At 33.8% G+C, this 25,666-nt stretch overlaps 2 protein-coding genes across 2 annotated transcripts in view; both read left to right on the top strand.

The window, feature by feature from the left end:
• Nucleotides 1-23,354, top strand: LOC106061366 (PHD finger protein 14-like). The gene is made up of 24 exons (XM_013219473.2): nt 1-157; nt 3,552-3,674; nt 4,751-5,044; nt 5,399-5,508; nt 6,014-6,156; nt 7,396-7,451; nt 8,827-8,927; nt 9,019-9,074; nt 9,596-9,707; nt 10,866-10,960; nt 11,430-11,478; nt 12,281-12,421; nt 12,925-13,000; nt 13,153-13,247; nt 14,139-14,229; nt 15,661-15,767; nt 16,689-16,784; nt 16,893-16,990; nt 17,649-17,780; nt 18,626-18,767; nt 20,305-20,391; nt 21,484-21,686; nt 22,259-22,376; nt 22,781-23,354. The coding sequence occupies exons 1-24, from the start codon at nt 43-45 to the stop codon at nt 22,901-22,903; spliced, it is 2,763 nt and encodes a 920-aa protein (XP_013074927.2). The 5' UTR covers nt 1-42; the 3' UTR covers nt 22,904-23,354.
• A 1,818-nt stretch (nt 23,355-25,172) lies between these two features.
• LOC106061369 (uncharacterized) overlaps nt 25,173-25,666 on the top strand; it is a 33,582-nt gene continuing 33,088 nt past the window's right edge. Inside the window, exon 1 of the mRNA XM_056004407.1 lies at nt 25,173-25,374. The gene's annotated coding sequence lies outside the window, so the exon portion shown is untranslated. The remainder of the gene's footprint in view (nt 25,375-25,666) is intronic.

Below are 25,666 nucleotides of genomic sequence, written 5' to 3' on the forward strand. Positions count from 1 at the left end.
TGTAAACTTCATATTAAAGAGTTGATCATTTTCAAAAGCAAAATGGATAGCTCTGAGAAGAACAAAAACACTTCAGAAAATGGAAATAAGTCTACGTCTGACGAAATTCAGCTAGATGATTTTGATCCAAGAGTGAGCTTTTTATATAAGGCTATGCGTAAGTATTATGTATAACTCCTATATCTCTCTCATTACGCTTTCTTTCTTTCTTATTTTGAGGTACTTTGAGTCACTTTCATGACTTTGACTTTGACTACTTTTGACACTTTAGTAATTAGTACTTACACTTACACTAGATCTAGATCTAGTTAAGTTACAGTTACACACTTTCAAAGTGACTTACTTTGAGTAACTAATCAACTTTCGTTACTTTGGACTTACCAATCGGTCTTGGCTCTTGGTACTTAACTTGGTATTAAATAATTAATGATTACTGATTGAAGTGATTGTGATTTACTTTTACTACTTTTAGTTAACTTAGTTACTTAGTAAGTTTACTTGATTAGAATCTTAAATCTTAGTGAATCTAGTCAGACTAGTGACTAGAGTCTAGACTGTCACTAGAGTTCACTAGACATAGACATAAGACTAGAGTTCACTAGACAAAGACATAAGACTAGTAATTAGAATTAGATAAAGATAGATCAATTAGAATTAGATCTAGTCAATGACTATCTCAGTATCTGATCTAAATTTCTTAATTAAATTGAAAAGTAAAATTTTAAGAATTTTAAAATTTTATTATGACTTTTATTTCATTAGAACTAAAAATAATAATTTAAACTTAGTGGTTTTTCGATTTTAAAGCCAAAGTCAACAGCACCAGACCAAGGCCATTAAACAGGGTTCGTAGCGCTCCTAAAATCTAAAAAAATGAAAAGTCTCCTAAAATTGTCCTAAAAATGGTTGTTTCCTTTCAGTGTTATGGCTGAAGACGCGCTAAATTGAGTGTGTAGTAACTATTGTCAATAATCAGAGCAATTACCAGCATAATATGTAAGGTACACCCCTGTGGGCCCTCCCTCACCTAAAATCTTCTTGTAACAGTAGGAGTGACTTCGTGTGGAAATCATCTAGCAATAGTATGTACAGTTAGACATAGTGAAGATAATTTGCACACAGCCGTGACAAGCCCTCAAGTTTTAGTGACTTAGATATAGAGTCTAGATTTACGGTAGATTCAATGAAGATAATTTGCACACAGCCGTGAAAAGTCTGCGAATTAAGCAACTTAGTCCTAGACTCTAGATTTACGCTTGAAATCACTAGAATCTAGTGAAGATAATTACTAACCCTGTAAAACCATGAAAAGTCAGCAAATTTTAGTGAGTTAGAATCTATAGTGTCTTTTATAGATTCTAGATCTACGATAAATTTATTGAAGATAATTCTAAAACAGCTGTGAAAAGTCCACTAATTTCAGTGACTTAGATCTAGAGTCTAGATTTACTGTATTCAATGAAGATAATTCACACACAGCTGTATAAAGTCCGTAAAGTTATTTTGGTCATAAAAGCCAAGGAAACTCCATAGTTGAAAAAGAAATTTGCTTGAAAAAACAAACAAACTTTAAATGGGTCTAATACCCCCTCCCCCCTTTCCAATCCAAAAGCCATTAAATTATATTTAGTTAGTAAATGTCAACTAAACATACAAATAGGCCTATATATTACAGGCTCTGTTTATGAGGAGGATTTAAGTTCAGTTAATACAAGAATAAAACATTACCTCAAATGCACACCATAAGATACACATGTTCTTTAATAAATCTTTGAAAAAAAAAATGGTTGTTTGAGGATTTGGGATGACAGTCAAGTTGTTACTTGATTAAAATATAATTTTCATTTACATTTTCTGTGGACATACCACAGCTGATGACGTTGTTTCTGCTCTGGGTGAGATGTTGGCAAGTTATTTATTTCCAAAATCAAGTAACAATAATATTTAATTGATTTGATAAATTTTATTTTATGCATATATCTATAGTTTTGTGTATGTTTAAATAATGTATCACTCAAATGGATGAGACACACACACACATATATACCTGTATTTATCTCTCTATATATACATACATATATACATATACATTTCATCCTTAAAAAACTACTAAAATCCCCTAACCCTGATAAAGCAAAGAAGCTGGAAACCAATTACAAAGGTCGGCTTTAAGACTTTAAAAAGTTTTTGGACTAGATGTAGACCTATATAATATATATATAATATAAGGCTTGTCTTCAAGTCTGAAGATTAATGAGGAATGCAGTATTTCCCATGGCTATGCAGCCCCCAGCTGTGATCTACATATTTTGCCACAGACTATAAATATATATAATTATTATATATCTAGACTTATTATAATTCTAGCTAGATCTCTATTCTACATCTACAGCATTTATAACTTCCGTATTATATTATATAATCATTACTAAGTCAGTTAAGTTCCAAGTTGTACGGTTGCGACTTTTGGCAAACTCAGTTGTCGAGTTGAGCTAGCTGCTAGAGTCAGCACTAGACAAGAGAGTCGCATCATTGTTTGATAGTTAGGGACATGTATTAGTTGGGAAGCACGAAGTACATGGTATATTCATGTTCATAATGTTTCACATGGGGAACAAGTGCCACAGTTGAATTGTGGGCAAGAAATTTTGTTCTAAAATTTTAACCACATGGGTAGAAGCAGTGATTGCCATGTTCTAAAATTGTAAGGATGTCTAACGTAGTTGATTCAATAGTTTAATACCAGTTGTGTACTTAGAATATTTCATTGGATTTATGAAGCATCATATATGTAATTCTTTATGACTGGAATAGCCAGTGAACTGTTATTTTTTATTTTATGATGAATAAATCTCGTCTGCCATCCAAGATCTTATTACACAATTTTTTATTTATAATTATTACTGTAATAGTGTCATTTGATATAGACACAGTAATACTAGTGTATTAGTTATGTAACTAGATATGCAGAATCAGGTTTCTATATTATTTTATAGATCACATTACAATACATTGATACCCTCTTTTTAATTTACCCCCCCCCCCCCTTTTTTTTTTTAAATTAAAAAAAAACAAAACCAAACAACAGTCATCAAATTCCATGAGTATAGCAAAGGGGCATTTTGAGTTTAAAATTTACATCCGAAGGGGGGTTTTGAGGTCACCAGATTCTTTTAGATAAACCGTAACCATGGCGGATTTTATGTTTAGCCCCCCCCCCCCCCCCTTGAGAGTTTTGAGTTTAACCCCTCCCCCTCCAGAGTATTTTAACATTAAAACTGTCTAAATTGCAACTCATCTTGAAAATATCTGTCCCTTCTGTTTCGTCATGGGGTGCTGTAACAATTCATGTGACAAAATCCCTCCACTTTTCCAAGTCAACAGCTGTTCTTAGCAACTACACTAGTAGTTCTTAGCAACAACACAAGTAGTTATTAAGTCACTGAACTTCAGTATATAAGTGAATTAAATACTATTGTTCTAGAATTAATTTTAGTATCCTAACCAAGCTTCATTTAAAGAAGTCTCAAAGAATTCTGCCTATATTATAGTGAATCGTGATCCAAGAAAAAGGAGAGTCAAGCCTGTGCCTAGAAGTCAGGTTCAGATCAACTTTGGTGGTCTAGATGACAGTGAAGAAGATAGTGATTTTGATATTAGCAAACATTCAAAAGGTTTGTTGAACTATTATTTTGAAGTGGTAATACTTTTATCTAATGCACTCATTAATTAAATTGCTAATTAAACCATGTGTACACATTTTTAAAAAATGTACCTTTTCCTAAACTAGTTAGGGAAATAAGCAACATACTTATAATAAATAACAATTTTAAAAAGTATAAATTAGAAAGCAGATATTTCTTATCTTATCTTATAAAATATAGATATATTTCTTCAAAAAAGAAGATGATTACATCCTACGAGTCATGCATCTAGTCATACATGTTAGCCAATGACTTAAATTCTGCCAAGTCATTAGTTTTCCAATTTTGCATTTTTATTAACCAATAAGAATCCCTTAGAAAAAAAAAAGTATTTAATATAATTCTAAACAGTTGTTTTTCTTCAATGTATCAAGTTAAGAGAAAAAATGCTTTACATCTATTTTTGTGGCCATTGATTCATCATATAACATGATTGAACATCCTAACTAAAAATCTCAGATAACACTAGGACTACAAACCTTGTTTTTCTGTTTTCAATTGCTTTTATGTCATGCATTTTTAATGCTTACAGCATGCTCAATACGCTATAGTCCAATCTCATTTATGGACTGATGGGGGGGGGGGGGGGGGTTATCTGGAAGAAGGTATCCAAACTGCCTTTTTAGGTGCTTAACAAACACAACTCTGCTCCAGTGGGGATTCAATCTCGAGCCCCCTTGTTAGGTGGCCAAACCATCACCAACCAGTTTTGGCCTCTCAGCCACACATCAGCAGCATTGCTCTTGACTTGGGTCTAGTATAAAGACAGATGTTTTCCCTTGAAAACAAATTACAATTAAACTGGGCCTTAAGGTACAAGAATGAATGCCTTTATCTATATATTTTATGAGACCATTTCTCTTTTATGGTCGCAATATTTAACATGAAAATAGCAAGCATTTGAAACAGCTTCATTTATATTAATAAAAGAAGTAACATTTATCATAAGTAAGTAAATAAATAAATCACTATTTAAATTCTTGTACTCCCTAGATGGCCTTTTCCAATTACATAAAACTCTAAAAGTTTTGTTTTGTCCAATTTAGAATTTGGAAAAAATGTTTCTGGTGACACAAATGATGAGGAGGAGGACAGTGATGATGATGATGATGATGAGGATGTCAACTTGGAAGACAATGAAATGGATGAGGAGGATGACATCACTGATGATGATGATGATGATGATGAACAGTTAGAGGAAGAAGATGATACTGATGACGATGATGATGGAGATGAAGATAGTGACCATGATGATACTGACCTAGATAGTAGTAAGGATGGAGAGTGTTTAGAAACAAACAAAAAGAAATCTTCTTTCATGGAAAGCCCAGAAATAAAAGGTAAAGTCTAATCTAATCTGATCACAGATCTAATATATCATTAAGAAAATAAAATGATATTTCCTTAAGAAAACAATTTTATGGACAATAAATTGCTTTTTTTTTTTATTAACACAAGAGTTTCTCTATTGTAACAACATAATAATACGATATTTTTCTGGAGTCCTAAGATTAAGGAGGAGTGCAACTTGATCAAAATCTTTGGCTCACTGGTGTAGTGCTTTGGGTTAGGGTTTGGGTTGGGTTAGTGCTTTGACACTCATGTTTCATATTCATTTTGTAGACTTTTTATACCAAAAATAATTCTACATATTTTTTCAAAGTATCATGCATTCATCCTCCTTGACTCAACAGGTTTAGGACAAGCCTGGGGTATGATTGACAGTGATGAGGATGATGAGGATTATGTACCTAAGAAAAGAAAGAAAAAGGCCAGTAAATCTGGCACAGACAAGTCCAGTACAGTAAGATGTTTACTAAATAAGATAAAATATAGTGTGTAAAACCCTTTTTTTTATTTTGAGTTTGTTTTGTAATCCTATTTGTCTGTTTTTACAAAGCTTATATATTTATATATCAACCTACTCTGTCTGGTGAAAAGTTAGTACTCATTATTTCTCTCACACCCAATCTCTGATCAAGTTGAAATTTTTTGTATAATCATTTGTTGTACCTTGATAAGACAAGAATCAATTAAAAAAAAAATTCCGTTAGTTAATTAACTATTGGTAATTAATTATTTTGTTTGGTATCAAACAAGGGAAATACATTGTACTTGACAGATGCTGTGGTTATATGTTAAATTTGAGGAGTCTTGAGCCCAAAGCAATCATCGTAACATTAACCCAAATACCCCCTTATCTGACCCCCTTTCTTCAACTGGTTCAGACTAGTGATAGAATCATAGCGCATTGAGAAAGCTAAAAGCATGAAATTGAGTTAAATGATTCTTTTCAAATAACATCCCAGAATGCCCAGGGGACAAAGAAAAAGAAAACCGATGCTGAGGCAAGAGAGTCTGCTGCACAGGAAGACCCAGACAGTTATCAAGATGCAGCTCCCCAGGGAAGGATTAAAGTGATTGTTTGTTGTGTCTGTCTCTCTGATAGGAGGTAAGAGTTAAACCTTTAAGTGTATTGTTTGGTCTTTAGCAATGTGTCATTTAGTCTCTTCACTTTAGACTTGCTAGTTCTTACCTACAGGGTCTAACACTTAATAACAGGCCACATAAAATGTAGATTTGATGGCATTTTTTTTAAAACTATAATTTACAATTCTATGTATTTCTAAAATCAGTTTTTTTTTTTCTCATTTTAAAATTTTATTTTAAGAATTAAAACATAGTTTTTTTTATATTCAATGAGAAATTAGTTCTTTAAAATATTTAAAACCATTTCATTAATATCAGTATTATTGCTAATTATGTTCTGAAGTTTTGCTTTCGTACCTGCATTGGCTAACCTTTTTGTTATACATTTCAAGTTCTATGGTAAACCTCTTTGATAAGAAGAGTTACACAAGATTCTAAGTAAACTAGTTTATGATTGAGATTGATCTTAGTTTTATTTATTTTTTTTATTCAACTGTTAGCAATGTATTTTCATCATTCTCTTCATGCTCCTAATTCTAATGAATCTAATGAGAGCCATTACCCACAAAACTAGCTTAACGATCAGTTGTGTGTTTAGAACCTTTGTGGTTCAGTTGTATCTCATTCAGAATTGTTAACGTTGTTGATTTTATACATGTGAGAAAGCAACTCAATACAAAAATGTTGATGGAATTGGAAAGGTTGTAATTATGTTGGTGTAAACATTGCAGATTGGTGTGTTAGTATGCTATATTTGGTAACATTTGCAATAATTTGATAACATGTCATCTGTTCTGTTACACCGCTTGGACAGTCTTACAAAACAAATGTTGAAAACCACACACACAACCCTCCCTTATTTGGATAACTTTTCAACAACGATTTCTCTGTCAAGTCTGAAAAATGTATAAAACAACTGCCACCTTCTCCACCAAAACAACATCAATGACTTGAGGCTACGAGGCATTACGCCGTACGGCCCTGTTTCTTGCCAGAGCACTACGGAACAATTAGTCCTTCCTGCTCTGTTCTAGTTTTTTTTAGTCATCCAATAGGTTTCTTTGAGGGTCATGTCTTGTGTTTGTTTATAGAATTATTTTTTTTTCTAGTTCAAAGAGTCCATTAAATCATAACACATTTCCTATTTGGAGCAATGAAGCAGTCAAGAGTCTTTACTAATATCAATTACTAATAATCTTGTGGCCTGTTTGATTTCAGAGGATGTTATTGATTAATGCTCTCAATGTTTATTGTTTTTCAGTGCTGATGATGACGAGATTGTAGAATGTGACAACTGTGGGATCTCAGTTCATGAAGGTTTGACTTAATCTTTTACTTGAAGCATCAGGATCGCTACTGCAGACCTGCCTACCGTTACGCAAAATGCGTATTCGTTACGCAAAATCTCCCAAAAATGACCGTCAATACACATTTAACCCGTCGCCGTTACGCATTTCGTATCCTTTTTTTTTCCCCTTCTCTTGACTAGCTTACGAGCGGTCACGGAGGTCACGCTAAGCCGTCCTGTTGGGGGGGGGGGGACAGAAAAGGTGGGGGAACACATTGTGTCCAGATCTATACGTTGATTGGTTCTTAACAGCAATTAGATTTAGTCTAGAAATGAAGAACGCGAGAGTGAGGGAGTGGCGGGTTGGTACCAGGTTGGTACCGTCAGTTAGCTGATACACCAACGTGACTTTTTTTTTTTTGTAAGTTCATTAGTAGAAATTAATTAGATCTATGTTGAATCCCTGATTCCCGTATTCATTTGTATAGAAAAAAATATCGAAGTGCTATCTATTCAAAACACATTGAGTGACATTGTAGATATCTAATCTAGATCTGGATTCTAGATCTAGAATCTAGATAACTTGTTATACAGGAATAGATCTAACTAGAATCTAGTCTAGCTAGTCATTACGCTAAATGATAAAAAATAAATGTCATGGTTCTATTACATTTCATTACTCTACACTCTGGATCCAATTTAGTTGTAGCATGATTTAGATTGACTAGATCTAGATTGATAACATCTACTACCATCTAGTCTAGATCTAGACTAGATTCTTAGTCTTGGTATAGAATAGATCAAAGATGAAGGTAGGCCTACGAAAGTTTGGAGTAGACCTACGTTTGTAGCGGATCCACGGCATCGGCATCGGTAACACTCTTGAGCCCAGATCTAGAGTAGATTATAATATTATATTCTATTGATCTAGATTTAGATTGTAGATCTAATCATAGCATCTAGATCTAATATTATATATATATATATATGACAAAATAGTGGATCGCTTAAGTGTTACGCATTCTGGTGCCAAAATACGCATTTTGACCATCAGCGTTACGCATTTGGACTTTTTTTTGGTAGGCAGGTCTGCTACTGAGATATTTAACTTTAAAATGCATCTTACTTTATCATAAAGCACATTGGCCATTGGGATAGTTCTCACTGGCTGTAGCCATTCTATGATTCTTTGAACAGTTATAGCCAACTTGATGTTTGCATTCTAAAAGTTTCAATTCTGTTGAGTTCAAATCTAATTTGCAGATGTTCTTAATACTATTTGAAGCATTATATTCTTTTTCACCTGTGGAATTTGATAGCCTCATACTATTAGTACTAATAGAGTTAATTGTAAGTGATTGATTGAAAATAAAATATCTTTGTTTTAATCTACAACAAACATAGGTTGTTATGGTATTAGTGAAAGTCACTCCACTGCCAGCACAGAATCATCAGCAAGCACTGAGCCCTGGTTCTGTGATGCATGTAAAGCTAGCGCTAAGCCTGTAAGTGATTGAAACATTTTGTATGGAATTAACAGATTTAAATATTTGTTGAAATCATTAGCTGACTACTTTCTTACATTATGTTTTACAGGTATGTGAATTGTGTCCCAACACAGGTGGGATATTTAAAGAAACAGATAATGGAAAGTAAGTTTATTTGTACTGGCCCCATCATCTTCTGCTTCTACCTTTCAATGTTTTCGTTTCTATAAAGTTAATTGACAACTTGATTTTTTTTTTTTTTTAATAGAAAAACAGAATGATTATTTAAATAAATTACTTCAGACTTTCAAAAGTAACATTCTTTGTCTCTTTTTGTTAACTCCTGCATTGAACCAAACTTACATAACATTTGATAGTATGACTTCACATAAACATATTGAACCTGTTTATATGTATTGTTTTGCTTTTAAAAGATATGAATATTATCTAATTATTTTAATCTAACCCCCGATACATTTACCATCAACCATTTTTAAATGACACAGTCAACAACATTACTGAACTATTAAAACATAACCTACATTGCAGATATTTGTTACTGCTATGAAGTATGCAGCGTATCAATCATTTAATAGAAGAAGAATGTGCAAAACGTCACGATTGAGCATTTTTTAAATCTTTGTCTTGGTGATTTTACCTTCTATTTATTTCTTCTGACTCTTTAGGTGGGTTCACATTGTGTGTGCCCTGTATACACCAGGTGTGGCTTTTGGTGATGTTGATAAACTGAGTCTAGTGACACTGTTTGAGATGCCTTATTCTAAGTGGGGAGCCAGGGTAAGAGAATTTAAGATGACATTAAATTATTTGCATTCAATTACACAATGTTTAGACACTTAAATAACATGAAGTTATTATAAGACGTAGTTGTTATTGACAGAGATTTCTCATTGTGTTCATATTTTATCAATCTTAGGAACAAATAATGATGTTACAAAGGACATCCTTTAATAATCTGGCTAGTTCACATTAATAGCTTTTCAATTGTAAAAGTGCCAATCTTTTTTATTATTTTAAAAAATATACATATTTATGGATAAATTACATTCTACATTACGTTTCAACAAAATTTTTCTTGTTGCTTGCCTCCTGAAGTCTTACAACAAATGACTTTGATCAAGAGTATTTTAACTGAAAATATTTTTTTTTAAAGTTAATCATACATTCAGAGACTGACCAAATTAAAACCAAAGCGCACCTCACTTTTCTTTGTTAGTTTCAGCATTAAGATAAAAATTTGTATTTAAACTAGTTTTCTGGTAAAAAGTCCCAAGTTAAGATCATTTAGACAAACAATCTGACAGGAGTTGAAGCTAGGGTTATCTAGACTGTTTACCTGGTCATGCTGTATAGGCACTGGACTGTCATTCGGTTGTTTCAATGGTCCTGGTTTCATACCCTGCCCACTTCCATCTCCCATCATCCTGCGGGAGGTTTGGACCATGAAGTAGATTATCTTCAACCCTGAAACATGAAACATGTAAAATATTTTACAAAAACAATCTAACAGGAGTAAAACAAAAACTGCAATTTAGAATTAGAATTTTCTGTCATTTCTTCAATGCCATTCATACTCCCAAGTGTGAATGCCACTCAGAAATTCTATAATGTAAATTTCAACAGCCAAATTACTTAGCTTTTTTTTCTTTACTTTATTTAATTTGGTGACTTTAAGTGTTTTTTAATTACTCATTAGATGCCATTAGAGAATGGAGTGGGTTGCCTGAATCAGTCAGGAAAACCAACGACATAACAGAGTTTAAGTCATTGATTAACATGTATGAATAGATAGACACATGAAATGCGTAGGACGTAATTATCTTCTATTTTTAAATAATGTTTGTAATATATAAGAAAAGAAGTTTGAAGTATTGAAGTAAGGTAAGATGCTGTTGTTGCTACATTCTAAGAAGCTCATCACTCTTTGTAATGTAGGAATGCTCACTGTGTGAAGACTCCAGGTTTAGTCAGACTGGTGTGTGTATCAACTGCGATGCTGGCATGTGCAAGGCTTACTTCCATGTCACATGGTGAGTACATATTGAAATGGGACACCTATGTACTATGGGTTTTGATTTATCATTTATCTGATTCTATGTTGTAATTTGTCTTGTTGTCAAGCCATCATCACCTACTACCCTGCCAAATGAATGAATAGATGTTAGCCAAGTAACACTAGAATAGAGGGAGGTAAATATGAAAGCAGGGATTATAAGACCAATGCATCTCTCTGTACACAAGTTGAGATCATCCAAAGATATTGCACTGGGAACACTTTCTATGAAAAACAAATACTGGCAGGATAAATACTAGATTTGTATGCAATCAACTTAATGGTTTTGTAATTGTTAGTAAAAGTATTATAGTATCAGGTGGTGCCAAAAGAAGTGACATTGATAAAATCCGTGGAGATTTAATTAATACAATGTTTTGTTTTAATTACTGAAAAAAAAATCTCTGCTATTTATTTGACACTTGAATTTTTTGTTCTCACTCCAGTGCTCAGAAAGAAGGTTTGCTGACTGAAGCTGCCCCAGAGGAAGTGATGGTATCTAATTGCTTTTTCTTCTCCCAACCATATGTTGTGAATTGTGTATTTTAATTGAATGGAGTTTTAAGTGTGACACTTTGCATGTAGTTGAAAGACTTATATAGTTCAGCTTCTTTTATGTCCTGGTGGTGATCCACTTGTTTTACTGTTTTTGTGGACTTTCTTATGTTAAGCCAACCATAAAGGTTCCTACGTCTGTTAAAAAAGTAAAAACAATTTGATTTGTGAATAGCTATGGCACCCTCCGTAAAGGTTCTTATGTCTGTTAAACAAGTAAAAACAATATGTCAATGTGAAAAGCTAAAACACCCTCATAAGTTGAATCCATTTGGGCTTTATGAATGTACTTCCATTGATAGTTTCATCTTCTGCTTAAAGCAAATAAATATATTTCAAGAATTATCTTTCCTTTTTAATTCTTATAAAATGACCTCAGGCAGCACATTTATAGCTAAAATGAAAGAATATTTGCCTTAACAAAGTAAAGCTCATATAATCATGATAAATCAAGCCTATCTACAAGCACTTAAAAGTGAACCCTTATGCCAGTATTTGGTGTCTGTAGTTGAGTTGATTAATGGCAGTATATTCTGATCATTTCTAAAGTTGAAGTGGAAACATTCATTCTGATTTGAAAATTGTGTTGCATTATTGTAATATTTTGTTAAGTGTAATTCACTATTGTAGAACAACTTTCCTTGGAATAAAAAGACATAATTATTCATTGTCAATTTACAACTAATATCCCTTGTCAAGCTCTCACATTGTCCATTTTGAAAATGTAAAAAATCTTTTCCAGGATATTGCTGATCCATTTTTTGCCTACTGTAAACTTCATGCTGATAAGATTACTTCCAAAATTAAAAGGCGCAATTGGTTGGCCATACAGTCTCATGTTAAAACTCACACTCCAAGTGTCATTGCAGATGAGAATGAAAAGGTAAGCTGAAATTTCAGATGACATAGATTGTTGAAATGTATGTAATGTAAAAAGCTGTAGTTTGGTATTTATCTAATATATATCTTGTTTGTACTTCGATTCATTCTCAAAATATGACTCCTTAATTTAGCTCTTAGGAGATTGTCAGATGATCACAGCATTGCTGGAACACTTAGAATGTGCTTCATTTCACAGCAACTTCAATAGCAAACTGAAATCTCAGTTCATTAATAATGAAGTTAATTCCTTAAAGTTTAAAGCTTAATGTTGCATAGTGAGTTGGGCAAAATCTGTATCTGTTGTATTTTTTAGAAACAAGCCACTACCCATTTATTTTGGTTCTAGATTATTGCTTTAATCAATGAATCCCAAACTATCAGTATCGTACCTTTACAGAACTAAAGTTGTATGCTTATATTTTGTCATTGTAAACAACGTATGGCTTGTGATCTCTTGTGGTCTTTTGTAGCAACTTGGTAATTATGTTTTTTTTCTGTTGCCAGCTAAGGTTTCATAGAAAGCTGACTCGTCATCAGGAGAAATACAGTATCACAAAACTGAAACGTCCTCCATCTTGGGGTAAGGATTAGTGTCTTGTAAGAATGCATTATTTTACATTGAAATACTAACAAATATTTTTTTAAACATTAATCTGGCTCAATTCTAATAAATTGTAGTAATATTTTCAAAATTTATGATGATTTTATAAAACTTTATTATGTTTCCCACAGTTCCTACCCAGAAGATGGTCCGACATTTACATACAAGTCCATCTGCCGTCCGAGGATTTCTCAGGAAAGCTGAATTAATGGGAGTAATTACACAGGCAAGTGCAGTTCATTAAATCTTTGAATTGTAGTTTTTTTGTTTTTTTTTACATATGGTGGTCTATATTATAACTGTTTATTAATTTTTGCTGTAAAATCGTTAAGTATTGGGAATTTATCCTAGAATAAAGCCAAAACAGAGTAATTTTTTAAGCATTTTAATTATATTAATCCTTACTAAGCTTTTTAAAGAAAGTTATTTACTTCAGAAGTTTAATTTAAATATAGCTGTCACTGGATTGTGGTAGCATGCATTATTGTAGGTGTTTCAACTTTTAGTTTGTGTTTAGTCCATGAATTGCATTCATTTGTTCATTAAGCTCTCTTACAACAGACTCAGTAACTTAGTCCTTCCACAGACGTATACATAGATTATTTTAATAACATTATGTTCATCAACACAGTTCAATTGCAAAATACAAAATATCATACTTGAATAGTTCAGTCAATAGTTAACTTACTTCTGATATAACTTTGATTCATTATTAATGTATCTTTATATCCAGAACTTTTACCAAAATACTACTTCCAATTCACTTTTTCAATCTTGAAATATCTTCAGTGCTACAGTCTTGACTACATTAACATCAGACTTCCTTCTTTCAGAGCTAAAAGGAGACTAACTAGAGCTTTCTTGTCACTTAATCCTAGTTCATAAAACAATTCACCTCAAGAGTTCTAATATATAATTCAATTTGTTACAATGTGACTATTTACTCTCTGATAATAACTGTAGTATGTCTGAGAACTAAAGATAGACTTGGCCTAAACCAAATGTTGGAATTAGATTTTGTAGCCTGACCACGAAGTTGAATCAAAGCATCACATTTGGGATAAACTTTTGAACTTTAATTAAACAACCAATTCATTTCTCTGAAATTTTGTTACAGGTTCACACAATTCCATCAGAGAAACAGGAAGTCAGAAAGAAAGCACTTGGCCAACCAGCCTTCACTGCTGAATTCATCAACTATTTTATGGGTTAGTGACATTTTAAACACATCACAAAGATAAAAGGTGTCCTTTGTTAAGAAGTTATATGGCCTCAAATTGGTAGAATGTATGATTTTTTTAAAAAATAAAATCTTCTAAAAATGTTGAGTGTACCTATAATAGAATAATTATGTACAAAGATATGTAATTAGCATATTTTTATTTCATAAAAAAAATGACTTCACTGTTTGAAGAAAATTTAGTCACAGGTTTGAAGAAAAACATCCATTTGAAATTATTTTTGCATTAGAATCTGAAATACAGAAATATATCACAAATATCTCAGATGAAAAAAAAAGTTTTAAAAAAAAATTATATATATATATAAATTTATATATATATGTGTGTATGTGTATGATTGCTTATACATGTCAGTTTAAAAACAGTTTCAGAGTACATGAAAAGGTCATTTTTACATTTCTTGTGTTGCTCAAACAAGGTCATGTTCAATCCATAGTCTGTAGACTAGTACATAGCACTGAACAGTATTGCTCAAACAAAGTCATGTTCAATCCATAGTCTGTAGACTAATACATAGCACTGAACTGTGTTGCTCAAACAAAGTCATGTTCAATCCATAGTCTGTAGACTAATACATAGCACTGAACTGTGTTGCTCAAACAAAGTCATGTTCAATCCATAGTCTGTAGACTAATACATTGCACTGAACAGTATTGCTCAAACAAAGTCATGTTCAATCCATAGTCTGTAGACTAATACATAGCACTGAACTGTGTTGCTCAAACAAAGTCATGTTCAATCCATAGTCTGTAGACTAATACATTGCACTGAACTGTGTTGCTCAAACAAAGTCATGTTCAATCCATAGTCTGTAGACTAATACATTGCACTGAACTGTGTTGCTCAAACAAGGTTCTGTTCAATCCATAGTCTGTAGATTAATACATTGCACTGAACTGTGTTGCTCAAACAAGGTCCTGTTCAATCCATAGTCTGTAGACTAATACATTGCACTGAACTGTGTTGCTGGTGTGAATGAGGAATGATTGTTGATTTATTTCACAAAAAGTACTTAGTGATAATAGCTGATTTTAAAAAGTTAAGACATAATCTGTAATTGTACACCCTAAAATCCTAACCATATTTATAATTTCTTGTACAAAATTTTGAAGATGAAAGTTTTGTATTTAATGTACACATTCTGCTTTTTATTTTATTCATTCATAAACTGTGTATATACAGTTAAGTGAATTTAGGGTTAAAATTTTAGGTTGATGTTTTTTCTAGCTAATGGATAAGCATAGCATCCCCTTCTAGACTGATTTCAGTATATAGGATGGATAGTTTAGTAAGTGTAGTCATTGCTTGAGAGAATGAGTAATAGAGTTTTTTATTTTTTGTCCGCCAGTGGATTAGCTTCCAATAAGAAATGTAATTTTTTCTCTCTTTTGTTTTCAGATCGTAATGTGAAAGTAGATAACTTAAAACACACTCTTGCTGATTTGATCTCACAGAATAATAAGCTCCAGACACAGGAGAAAGTAGTCAGGAAGCAATACGATCAGGTCAGAACTTAATGTTAAATTGTCTTCTTCATTAATATTGCTGGATATATTTTTAATTTGATCTGTTGACCTCATTCAAATAAGTCATGTGATGCTCTATTTCCTGTGGGTCTTGTAAAATGTTTGTAAAATGTTTTAAGTGTTTCGGATGTTCCTTCAGAGTTGAAGATAGTTTACTTCCTAGTCCAAACCTCCTGCAGGACGACGGGGGATGGGAGCGGGCAGGGTTTGAACCCGGGACCATCGATAAATCCAAACGACAGTCTAGCGCGCAAACCGCACGACCAGGCAGCCATATCAGACCTGTGACACTTTGCTATCTTACCATTGAAATATCTGCCTTCAGTGCATAATGAAGGCTCGGTTCCATTGGACTGGAAGATTTTGTATCAGAAATGTATAAGTTTGTCAGGTTAATATATTTTTTTTTTTTGAGCTTAAAAGAATACATTATTACAGTTACTCACTTGACTGTTTATTAGGCATTTTCCAAATGGGGTTGTTCCATATATACTTTAAGCTAAGTCACATGGAGTTACTTATAAAGAGAACAATGACTATATGATTAGATGAAGATCTAGATCTAGTAGATCTAACACATTCATACTAATGAGTGAATTATTGTAACTAAGGTAAACAGCACTACCAGGTGACATGAATGAAATATGAAGCAACCTCACTGGATAAAGTTTAAAAGTGCTACCATTCAATCCCTGGATCATTGAATTAAAAGTCAAGTGGAAGAAGTTCTACAGCCTTTTTACAAATCCAACACTAAATTTTAAAACAGTTTATCAATCTTAATGACAACTAACAATAAGTAAGGTGAAGCGTTATCCTGATATGTTACTAAGCATATAGGAGTAAGTTGCTGTACAGATAAAAACAAAGTATATCATTATATTTCATGTTTTCAAACAGCTGAACAATCAAGTGAATGAGCTAAAACAAAAAGGGAACTCAGTGAGATGTGAAGGGGAGTCACTGTGTGGAATACTGCAGGACATATATGGCAAGGTAATTGTCTAACATCACAACAAAGTTTTAGTTTTGATGTTATCACTTGGTTGTTGCTCAAAAATATCAGATGTTCTGTAGAGAATATTTTTTTTTACATGTCTCTAGCCAGTACCCCACATTCCAGAAGTGTTTAAGAACAGAAAAAGAACTCGATCTCCTGGAAAGAAAGAGCCCTCAACGTCACCAACCATCCTCATTAATCAGTATGCATTTTAATTATTTATTTTATTATCTTCTCTTGACCTATAGAACATAATGTGTATGTCGTCTTATTCTAGTCTAGTTCTTCCTTGAGTTCATTAAAGCATCAGTACAGCCAGTCATTAAGAAAATCTTCATAGTTTTCCTTGTTGAGCAAATCCTAGTAAACTTAATGACATATTGATTGACTCAACCACCTCATTGAAGTGTCCATAAAGGGTCAAGAAATTTCCCTTTTATGACCATTTGACCCGGTGAAGGCTTTTACCCCATAGCCAGGCTAAGAGATTGGCTCTTCACTGACCCTCTTGTCAGGAGGCCCCCAAAAACAAGGTGATCATTTATTCACAGCCATCTTTCATGAGACATGGCTCTTTAAGCTGATAATGTAAGTTGATTCTTCAACCACCTGAAGAGGCCAGATTTTTTTTGTCATAGTTCTACACTTGTGAACAAAAATGTTAGCACACAACCCTGGAATAACAGTTTTATGGACTTGATTGACTTTGAAGCCTTTTTTAAAATCACAGTTAACAAAACCAAAAGGGAGTTCATGTCCTTCCTACAATTAGTAGTTTAGTAACTACAATTAGTTTTGTTGTTTTATATCTCTCTGTACTGAAGTCCATGATCCTAATGGTTGATAATCTATGTCCTAAGGTGTGGAATATGTCACAGTACCACTGACCAACATCTGCTGGCCAAGTGTGACAGCTGTAAGAAACACTACCACCTGGGATGCCTGGATCCACCTCTCACTCGCATGCCAAAGAAAACTAAATTATTTGGATGGTATGTGATAGATAAATCATATTTTAATTGTACAACTTTGACTTTGCCTAAACAAACTGACCTAACAATTATTTAAAGCTGTCCTTTCACTTTTTGGAATTACTTTCCAGCTTATTTATTGATCAGCTTTAAATGTAGAAATTTGTTAATGATGAAGAAAGAAAGGATGCCCTACATATATTTATAAAGTTTTAAAATTATTAACAACTTTAGAAAATATAAATATTTTAAAAAATTGAATTACCAAATGGTGTCAAAAATTCAAGGTTAAAATCATTATCCAAATTAAATTTAAAAAAATGCACTGATAATATAAATTTATTTAAACATGAAAATCAAAAGGGCTTGAATTGTTTTTGAAAGACTTTAAACAATAGTTTAGTTAAAATACATATTTTTTATCATGATGCAAAATGAACTGAAACAAAAAAAGGAAACAAAATTTAATTGCTTTTATCTTAATTTACAAGACAATGAAAGGAGTACAAATCTTAAGATTTGTGTAGAAAAATAATGCTAGCTTGAAATAAAAGCCATTTGTTATGTAAACTTTGATCCATAAACAAAAATAGATCCACACAAATTGCCATTTAGAAATGAACAATAGACTCTTTGATCTGGGCATATACAGAGTTAATAAGACTTCCCCTTTCAGACCTTGTGGTCTATAGGGCAGATGATGTAAAAGTCATCTGTACATAAGATCTATATTTTGTACTTTAATTGGACTTTAATTTTGATGTCTATATTGTTTCTAAACTTTTATTATCTGAAAAATAATAATAAGATTTTTGACTGTGAAGTAGGCACTTGATTATCATGCACAGATTTTATTTCTTTCACAGGCAATGCTCCTATTGTGTAATACCCAGCACTGATGACTCGGCTAGGAGTGCTCCAGATGTGGATGAGCCGCGAAGGCTAAGGGAGACAATTAAAGAGCCAGACAAATTTTTTCACTTGAGCCATATCCAGGATTCCATCAAAGTAAGGCCTCCAGATATTTGTTCTTGACACAATGTCTTACAACTCTAGCTTTTCTTATTCTTCATGTGAGATTTGGAAATCTTCTTCTTCTTTGTAATAGTCCTAAGAGTTGAGTCTAAGACTCTTGGAACTCTAGGCCTATAGAAGCTTGCCCTAAGAGTTGAGTCTAAGACTCTAAGAACTCTAGGTCTATAGAAGCTTGCCCTAAGTGTTGAGTCTAAGACTCTTGGAACTCTAGGCCTATGGAAGCTTGTCCTAAGAGTTGAGTCTAAGACTCTTGGAACTCTAGGCCTATGGAAGCTTGCCCTAAGAGTTGAGTCTAAGACTCTTGGAACTCTAGGTCTATAGAAGCTTGCCCTAAGTGTTGAGTCTAAGACTCTTGGAACTCTAGGCCTATGGAAGCTTGCCCTAAGAGTTGAGTCTAAGACTCTTGGAACTCTAGGCCTATGGAAGCTTGTCCTAAGAGTTGAGTCTAAGACTCTTGCAACTCTAGGCCTATAGAAGCTTGTCCTAAGAGTTGAGTCTAAGACTCTAAGAACTCTAGGCCTATAGAAGCTTGTCCTAAGAGTTGAGTCTAAGACTCTTGGAACTCTAGGCCTATGGAAGCTTGTCCTAAGAGTTGAGTCTAAGACTCTTGGAGCTCTAGGCCTATAGAAGCTTGTCCTAAGAGTTGAGTCTAAGACTCTAAGAACTCTAGGCCTATAGAAGCTTGTCCTAAGAGTTGAGTCTAAGACTCTTGGAACTCTAGGCCTATGGAAGCTTGTCCTAAGAGTTGAGTCTAAGACTCTTGGAGCTCTATGCCTATGGAAGCTTGTCCTAAGAGTTGAGTCTAAGACTCTAAGAACTCTAGGCCTATAGAAGCTTGTCCTAAGAGTTGAGTCTAAGACTCTTGGAACTCTAGGCCTATGGAAGCTTGTCCTAAGAGTTGAGTCTAAGACTCTTGGAGCTCTAGGCCTATGGAAGCTTGTCCTAAGAGTTGAGTCTAAGACTCTTGGAACTCCAGGCCTATAGAAGCTTGCCTCCATCTGCATGTCTCAACAAACTTTTGTCTGGGAAAGATGCAAGCAGATGTCAATTATTATAATTACCAATGGCTTTAATCATTAGATGCTGGATTAGAATTGAGGCCATAGGCCCAGTGCACCTGGAACATTCCACCATATTCCTTTACTTTACCACATCAGATGTGCAGGTGTCAGACATAAAAAGTGGTTCCCGCCAGTTCAATGGACTCAGTCCTTAGGCACCTAAAAAGGGGGTTCTTTTTTGCTTCTCAATTGGCCTAAACATCTCCTCTAATGACCATTTCCACCTGAGTGCCTGGGTGAGGCTGAGAAGCATTGCCCAGGGAGAAAATAATACATAATTGCCTGGTGGCCTGTTTATATTCTTTATTTTTCATATATGATCAATATTGTCAGGCTTGTTAGCGATAATCCTTTTTAGGAATGATTTATGACTTTTTTTTCTCATTTTTCTTTGTTGTAATTGCTGTCTACTGTCTTGTTTAATGTATTTCTCTTGCACTTTGTTTTAGAGTCAGGAACAGAAAAGTTTGTTGAGAAAAAGAAAGAGAAAACAAAGAGACACTGCCAGGGCTAGAAGGCTGGCCAGAAACACTGCTGTAAGGTTTCATCTTTTGCTTTCTTCAGCAGAAATTGTGGCTAGACCACTTATCTGCCAAATCTTAGCTTGTTGGTTCTAATTTTTGTCTATACTACAATTTTTAGTGCATTTCTAGCAGCTCTCATGTGCACCTTTAGCAAAGTAAATGAAGACTATTGGTCCTTGCTTTAATTCATAGCTTTAGAAGTAATTAATGCTACATTAATATTTATTTAACCTTATGGTTCAAAAGGAACTGTCAGGTATTTAACAATAGGTTTGGTTGGCAAACAGCTATCAATTAGAACAAACAATACCATGCCTTATGGGTATATTTAAGTAGGTATATTGAAAGAGTAAAACAGTAACACAAAATGAATTAATAATAATCAGACTTGGCTCTCCAAGCCTTGTCCACACCTAATGTTCCACATGTAGCCCCACTCCACATCAGCCCATCAAGTAATGACCATCTCAGGGTCATTCTCAGATAGCACTGGTACACATGTGATGTTGAAACTATCTCTGATCTGACCCTCTAGAATATAATTAAAAGGCTCCACTTGTATTAGCTAGTCTACATAGTGGGCAGGGATGCTGTGACTCTAAATACTATTCACTTGCAATCTCTGAATGTTGTATAGGGTTTAACTACCAGCCACTGCTGAGACTGTCATAGCATCCAAATAAGCAAACTGAACAGCATCTTGGCCAATCATCAATAACACATGGATGAATTAACAACAAATCAAACACATCAAAATACAGATAGTGCAGAATTGTGCTGATGGACCCTTGAGATGCACATGACTCGAACAAATGTTAATTTCATTTATTGCTCAGTTTTAAAATGTGCTAATTCTATTAAATTTCTCATGTTTGGAGGACATGATAAGGTTGACTTACTTGGCCTGGCTGCCTAGTACTGTGATATGCACTCTGGACTGTTTTCTTGATGGTTTTAATGGTTCTGGGTTTGAACTATGCCCACCAACACTCCCTGCCATCCTGTGGAAGGTTTGGGCTAGAATGTCATAACTTTCAAACCTGAAGGGACATGTAAAACAAACAGGGATGACTTTAACACTTGTTTCAATTGAATGTCCAACAGAAAGGCTCAAAGACAACACAGAAATCTCCTAGCAGAGCCAAAGCTGGCACTTCTAAAACTGTGAAGCCTTCTAGTAGAAGTAAGGCAGCAACCTCTTCATTACACAGTGCTTACTTTGGTCTCAGAGAAGGGGAGACTATCTCAGATATGCCCATCACTTGTGTTGTGTGCAATAAGGATGGCTTGATCACTGACACAGTCAGGTATTTATGTATAGTCCAGCTATTGATGTTTTAATAATTATATCTTTTATTGACTAATACACATTTAACTACTATACTGACTTTATACATATGCCTACGTTAAACTGATAATAGTGAACTAAGTTACAATAAACTGTAGTCCTGGTGAATAACTGGTTTCACTTTAATATGAAAAGATCTATTTGTTAGGGGAGTTTTTAAACATTGTATTTCAACTTTTAAGCCTATAATAATATGACTTTGATAATAAAGATTTAGTGAGGTTAATTTTGATGAATTTCCAACATTGCCCATATAACTTAGATAAGTAGCAGTGATAACATTGAAGTTGGTTGTTTGTCTTTGTAATTGTATTGTTCTACTTTTGTAGTGGTGGTGTTCACTTTAGTGTATGTTGGTTTGATACTTTATTGTTTGTTGGTTTGATACTTTATTGTTTGTTGGTTTGATACTTTATTGTTTGTTGGTTTGATACTTTATTGTTTGTTGGTTTGATACTTTATTGTTTGTTGGTTTGATACTTTATTGTTTGTTGGTTTGATACTTTATTGTTTGTTGGTTTGATACTTTAGGTGTGATGAATGCATGCTGTCCTATCACTTGAAGTGTCTTGAACCTCCCATGAAAAAGTCACCAAAGGTCAGAGGTTACATGTGGCATTGTGAAGCTTGTGACATGATGGACAGTTCAGTAAGTAAGAACTAGCATCTCTCATGCACATCTTTGGTTTGGTTTGAATTTGTATTTCTAATGATAATTTATATCAATAGATTCCAGCTTCTTCACCTACTTGTTGTTGTTTTTTTTATAAATAGCATTCGTGTAAGATTTAATAGCTATACAAAAAATAAGAAAGTGTGTTTACATTGGCGACCAACAGTACTTAAGACAGGCACTGAGTCTCTTGTCCTCTTTGCTAAAGTCTAGCCAAAGTACTCTTAGCATTAAAACTTTGAAATCTTTTTGTTTTCAATACAGACTCATTATTATTAAATCACTGAACAATACAAACTTAAGCATTAGTTCTTTGTGTTTTCACTGACATTCTTTATAATCCATCAACAATATGTTTAATTCTAAAACTTCTTGCATAGAATGAAGAGTTGATAGAAACAAGAAGAGAAGAGAAAAGATCTAACACAACAAGAACAGTCAACAGAGACGCCAGTTATGAGGCTTCCCTTGACTTGGAAGTGAACTCAGACAACTCTAACTAAACCAAATGTGTCATCGTCTCAAACAAAAGCTATGGCTTTAAACTAAATAGGTCCTATAATGAAAGCAGCGATAGGACTCATTTGACCTACCAAAGAATGTACTTAATTTGTGTAAAGCTTATGATAGATATAAATTTGTAGATTGTCAAGTACTATGTATATGCACCACAGATGTATTAACTTAACCAATGTAATTTCTGTATATTTGTATCATAACACTGCCTTATTAGTATTTTGGTAACAACATAATCTTGTTATTGGCTGGTTTCCATGAAAACTTAAGCCATTCTTGATTCCATTTGATTGCTTGTTTTTTTGTTTTTGTTTTTTTGTTGTTCAATTGTATGTAAATAATGTTTTGTAAATACTTTGTCAGATCAGATGTTTCAATTCATTGCAAAACGAAAATGTTATACTGCTGTGGTGTGTACATTAAAAATCTTAGAATAGGCTTTGTTATTGTTATTTTCTGTTCAAATTCTAAATGTATTTGTATAGCAAAGAGAAGCACCAGACTTGTTAGAATGAACAGACAATGTAGAAGTAGAAAAAAAACCCAGATCAAACTAAGAGTTTATTACAACTGATAAAAGCCCCAACAAATTTTGAACTGTAAAGTTATTTCCATTAAGTTTTGCTTAGAAAGAGGTCCAGAGACTGAGAGTACTTATGTACATATTGGGCTGTTGTCAAAAGTTACTCTCCATGGACATGCAATGCTGGATTTTATTTTCACCTTTCAGACTAAAAGTATTTCTTCTAACTGTTGATCTGGTCTAAGGAAAATGTTATTCTGTTGAAACAGCTTGAATAACTTTTTGTGCCTTTCACTTTTGGGTTAAATAAAAAAAAGTAACAAGGTCATTACTAGTATTAAACCATCAACTACCTTATACAACACATTTGCAGGCAGTTGACATTTTCTTCTCAGTTGAATTGTATACAGTTTGTCAGATATTCCCTCAGAAATAAAGGCTTATTATATTCAAGCCAAAACCTCCTGCAGAATGGCTTTACCATCAAGATAATAGTTCAGAATGCTTATCACACTTAGATCTTTAAATTTAAGAAAAATGTCCATTCTAGTGTAAAGAAAAGATATTGATAAACCAAGATCTTGTAGTATTTATCTTTGTTCTATTAAGTTAGTGATTGGAATGAAAAGTCTCTTGCTCTCTGGAAGGCATAGTGACCATAAACAAAAAAAAAGCTAACTCATGTGATTGGTCCATGTTTTAAGATCTTTACAACTTGAGAAACTGGAACCAGGGAGAGAATGAGAAGGCAAACACATTCAGAGAGAGAGATTGTGACTGAAATGATCCCATTGTTGTTGTAGGTCATTGGATTGTAGCGTTAGATCACTAGTATAACTAAACCAATGTAGGCATTAAATCACTGGTACAAATTGTTGTTTTTAAAAAACAAAACTAAATATAACAGTATAGACACATTCAACTAGAGTTGAACTAAATCTAGTAGTGATAATAGAGACTGGGAGTCTTCAACAAAATCTCACAACAAAAACACGTCTTTGCTGTTTCAAATCTCTAGAGCGTCTTCCTCTCTTAACCTCTGCATTATGACAAATCAGCTGACATTTCATCATTCATAGTACATAGCCACCAACCAATCGCTAACTTCTCACTGTCACCTTAGAAACATACACATTTAAGAACACATATAACACCCCGACATTCAGATCTTTTGAGTGTTTATGTGCGTGTGGGGGGGGGGGTGCGATACCATAATCTTATTTAAGCTCACCTTAGCAGTCTGTGCACTTCATGACTGCAACAAAAAAATATTATTTTCAAACAATAAATAAAATAAAAAGAGGATGTTAAAATTGTTTGGTGTGTGTGTGGGGGGGGGGAGTTCAGGGGCAGTTGAAGTACTTCCGAGAAAGTAGGTGAAATAGACAGACCCTAGTAGTATTTGGAAAGTATTTTAAAAAAACGTAGAGGTTTATTTGGCTAATGGGGTGGGAGAAGGACCTCATTCACTTCCCCTGAATTGCTAAATGCGCGTTATAATGACAAGTAAGCCTATCAACTTATTATCAATCCCATTCCTTAAAAAACAAAACAAACATGAACAAGCGCTGTAATTTGGGAGTAGGGGGGAGTAATTCCCTAAACTAAACCGCCATATGTGATCGTTTTGAGTCAGAGGCGATCCGCGTGACGTTTGAGGCGTCCATGGTATCGGCATATTGAGTTTGGATTGATCTGCATGTTTAACCAAGCGTGAACGTGCAGTTAGGTCTCTTTGAAGGGAGGGTGTGTGTATGTGTAGTGTAGTCTCCCCCTTTCCCCCTCTAACTACGAAACTTGTTGTGCAACAATGTCCTCGGAAACCCGATCAAGAGTTTAGGTTAGTGACTGTAGAGACTGTTTTGGGACTAGAAGAGAATAACTGGGACTGTTTTTCTAATGGATGGAATGTTGAGAGGGAATTCTATTTGACAGGTAAGAAAATATAAACAAATACTTTCACTAACAAGAGCTTATCTCCCTTTCTGTCAATACATATATCAGTAAATATCTCGATATGTTATAGATTTTATAGTACCTGGGATCAACTATAGCCAGCAGCCTAAATGTAGACTTTGGAAGGGACAAAAAAAAAGTCTTGTTGGTAAGAAATGCGACAAAAAAAAAAGTTCGAAAAGTAAAAGTAATTAATACGTTACGTCTTAATTTTGAGACTATTTAAAATCCCTTTTGTGGAATCCCTGGGACTGTAACCTCCGCCTGCCCT

Source organism: Biomphalaria glabrata, chromosome 11, assembly GCF_947242115.1.
Source record: "Biomphalaria glabrata chromosome 11, xgBioGlab47.1, whole genome shotgun sequence".
Taxonomy (NCBI): Eukaryota; Metazoa; Mollusca; class Gastropoda; family Planorbidae; genus Biomphalaria; species Biomphalaria glabrata.

Coding starts and splice junctions, on each gene's coding strand:
- LOC106061366 (XM_013219473.2), top strand. CDS start 43: ATGGATAGCTCTGAGAAGAACAAAAACACTTCAGAAAATGGAAATAAG. Junction 10,961..11,429: donor GCTTACTTCCATGTCACATG/GTGAGTACATAT, acceptor TTCTCACTCCAG/TGCTCAGAAAGAAGGTTTGC. Junction 22,377..22,780: donor GTGACATGATGGACAGTTCA/GTAAGTAAGAAC, acceptor CTTCTTGCATAG/AATGAAGAGTTGATAGAAAC.